At 49.3% G+C, this 2668-nt stretch overlaps 1 protein-coding gene across 1 annotated transcript; it reads right to left on the bottom strand.

Moving 5' to 3' along the window:
* Positions 1–1469: 1469 nt before the first annotated feature.
* On the bottom strand, positions 1470–2668 carry LOC130404222 (uncharacterized). Its single transcript, XM_056608871.1, has 2 exons — positions 2308–2668; positions 1470–2093 (listed from the first exon to the last, which is right to left on the bottom strand). Exons 1-2 carry the CDS (start codon positions 2422–2424, stop codon positions 1470–1472), a joined length of 741 nt encoding a protein of 246 aa, XP_056464846.1. The 5' UTR covers positions 2425–2668.

Here is a 2668-nt window from a genome sequence, read left to right as displayed (position 1 = left end):
TTTAAGATATCATGCTTCTTGGTAATGTTCCATAGGACTTGCGCAAGCCCCAGTCGGGGATTGGCACTGAGGACGGGAAGGCCACAGCGGCGTAATGGAAGTGGTACAGTGAGATGGACCTGTATTCTTGGACAGAAACCATCCATCTCACCCCCGGTAGTGATCTCTTCCTCCGGCCAGGGCGCCGCTGTGGCCACCCCGTCCTCGGTGCCATGCACCTCAGCAGATGACACCATCACCCCGCCACCAAATAAAAGGCACTCGTCAGGTGCCGTTACAGGGTTGAGGGAGCTCATGGAGCTGATGGAGAGAAGGGAGCGGCAGGGCCTGGAGAGAGAGAGAGAGGCTAGAGAGCAGGAGGAGAGGCGATGGAGACAGCTGGAGGGGAGGGAGGAGCGAAGAGACAGAGAGACGTGAGGCAGAGGAGCGGAGGGAGCTGCAGGCGAAAGAGATGGAGGAGAGGAGGGACAGGGAGGCAAGAGAGAGGGAAGAAAGATTCCTCCTCTTGTTGGAGCGAATGAGGGAAAGAGAAAAATAAATAAATAAATAATCTTTATGAGAATTTTTCAGTGTATGTGTTGATATTTTGCTCAAGCAATCAACAGTTTATTTACTCCTTTCCGAGTCCAATACAATAAACAAACCAATACATCAATAATTTTCCATATTATAAATAAATAGCAGCATATATACAAATAGATGGCAGTGTAAATATCACATCTCTACGTGTGTGTCCACCCAACCGCACACCAACCAACGACAGAAAGAAAAGGCCAAGATCTGCAACCCACCGACCTGAATAGCCTTGGGGATCAAGTTTGATCCCCAGCTCCTAGCAGAGTGTTGATGTGTCTCTACGCAAGACACTTAACCCTAATTGCTCCTGATGAGCTGGCTGTCGCCTTGCATGGTTGACTCTGTCGTCGGTGTGTCAATGTGTGTATTAACCGATGTAAGTCGCTTTGGATAAAAGCGTCTGCTAAATGTAGAACTGATTGAGAACTGATTGAGAACTGATTGAGAATTATTAAACAATGAATCACTGGCTTTATCTTACAGATAGTCGTGCCCGTGAGGTGCTGCCACACGAGGCCCAGCAGCAACAGCAGCAGCCAGGATCGCACGTGCATCATCCCCTCGCCTTGTCTCAATGAACCTCTCACCTGCAGGACCATCATTGTCACGCCCATGGTCATCCTCCACAATGTCTGGCTCAACAAGGTCTGGCTCAACAAGGTCTCCGTTGGCAACACAGACATTGTGCAGGATGGCACAACATGTGACCACGTAAGGGACAAAAGTGGGGCTGACCTCCAGTGCCTTAAAGAAAATGGACCGCCACCTCGCCTTCATCATCCCGAATGCCCTCTCAATGACATTTCTCGCCCGTGTGTGCCTACGATTGTAAAGGACACGCACAGGGTCTCGGACTGGTTCCCTGTAAGGGGTCATTATGCAAATTGGGCTCGTCAACACGGATACCCACCATCCCCAAGGATGCACCGGCCCTCAGGTGGGTACAAGGCCTCATAAAAGACCGGACTGTTCCTCAGCACCCTTGAATCGTGGACATCGATGAACCTGCCTCGGTGGTCACAGATGGCCTGCATCTGGATTGAATGGAAGAGCTTCCGGTTGAAGTAGCAGGCTCCATCTGCTGCTGGGGGCTTCACACGAATGTGGCAGCCATCTATGGCCCCCACTGCCACATTGAATGCTTGCGAACCAGCCGATGCCGCAAAGCCATTCCCAACTTCCTCCAGGTCCTGGGGATGTCCAACTACCCTCCGGAGAATGCCCATAGCCATGCATGTCCGGTGTACCATGACGAAGACCGTGGACCGTGGGATGTCGAAAGCCCTCGACACCACTGGATAAGTGGTAGCATGGGCAAGCCAATAAATGAATACCAACACGTTGATCTCCATTGGCCATCCATGGTCCGAGTCAGACCCCAGCATTGCAATAAGGGCTGTGATGGTCTCCCGAGACAAGCGGAGATCTCGCTTGAGGTCTCCACCATTGTAGTAGATACGAAGGATGGGCACATGCAGATTAACCTCACGATAGGATGTGGGATTTGCACCTTGAGCCTGTAGATAGACAAAATGAATGATAGAATAATTTTTTTTTTTTTTTTCAACATGTACGTTATTTGTGTGTGTGTGTGTGTGTGTGTGTGTGTGTGTGTGTGTGTGTGTGTGTGTGTGTGTGTTCAATAAAAAAGGAAAAAATTTACTTCAATCGTCTTTTTCACGGAGTAACAAATAACTGTAAATGTATTATTGTTCCAAAAAAATGACTTACCAAATGTCCACATATATACATCATAACCTGCCGGTAAGTCGCTCTACGAGATGACCGACGACGACGCCTTCTAGCAGCGATATCCATTTCAAGAGCCATTCGCGTAGAAAGAGACATTTTTTATTTAATAGCAACGATAACAAGACGGAAAACAGGTACATTTTGCCGCCATCTGGGGGGAGATACGTCATCTCCAAACATCCGGTGGAGTTTCGGCGGTGTTCGGAAGCGTTCGGAGGCGTTCGGAGGCGTTCTACGCATAGCGGTAGACCGTACTACACAGTCAAGTGTAGTATGGTCAAGTAGTAGACACTGGACAGAAATAGCTTCAAGCCCGGGGCTTGAAGCTCACGATATTGTC

The sequence above is a fragment of the Gadus chalcogrammus genome, chromosome 15, assembly GCF_026213295.1.
Source record: "Gadus chalcogrammus isolate NIFS_2021 chromosome 15, NIFS_Gcha_1.0, whole genome shotgun sequence".
Classification (NCBI taxonomy): Eukaryota; Metazoa; Chordata; class Actinopteri; order Gadiformes; family Gadidae; genus Gadus; species Gadus chalcogrammus.
The sequence above is the reverse complement of the archived record's forward strand: the minus strand, read 5'-3'. Positions and strand labels throughout refer to the sequence as shown.

Coding starts and splice junctions, on each gene's coding strand:
- LOC130404222 (XM_056608871.1), bottom strand. CDS start 2,424: ATGTCTCTTTCTACGCGAATGGCTCTTGAAATGGATATCGCTGCTAGA. Junction 2,094..2,307: donor TGTATATATGTGGACATTTG/GTAAGTCATTTT, acceptor GTCTATCTACAG/GCTCAAGGTGCAAATCCCAC.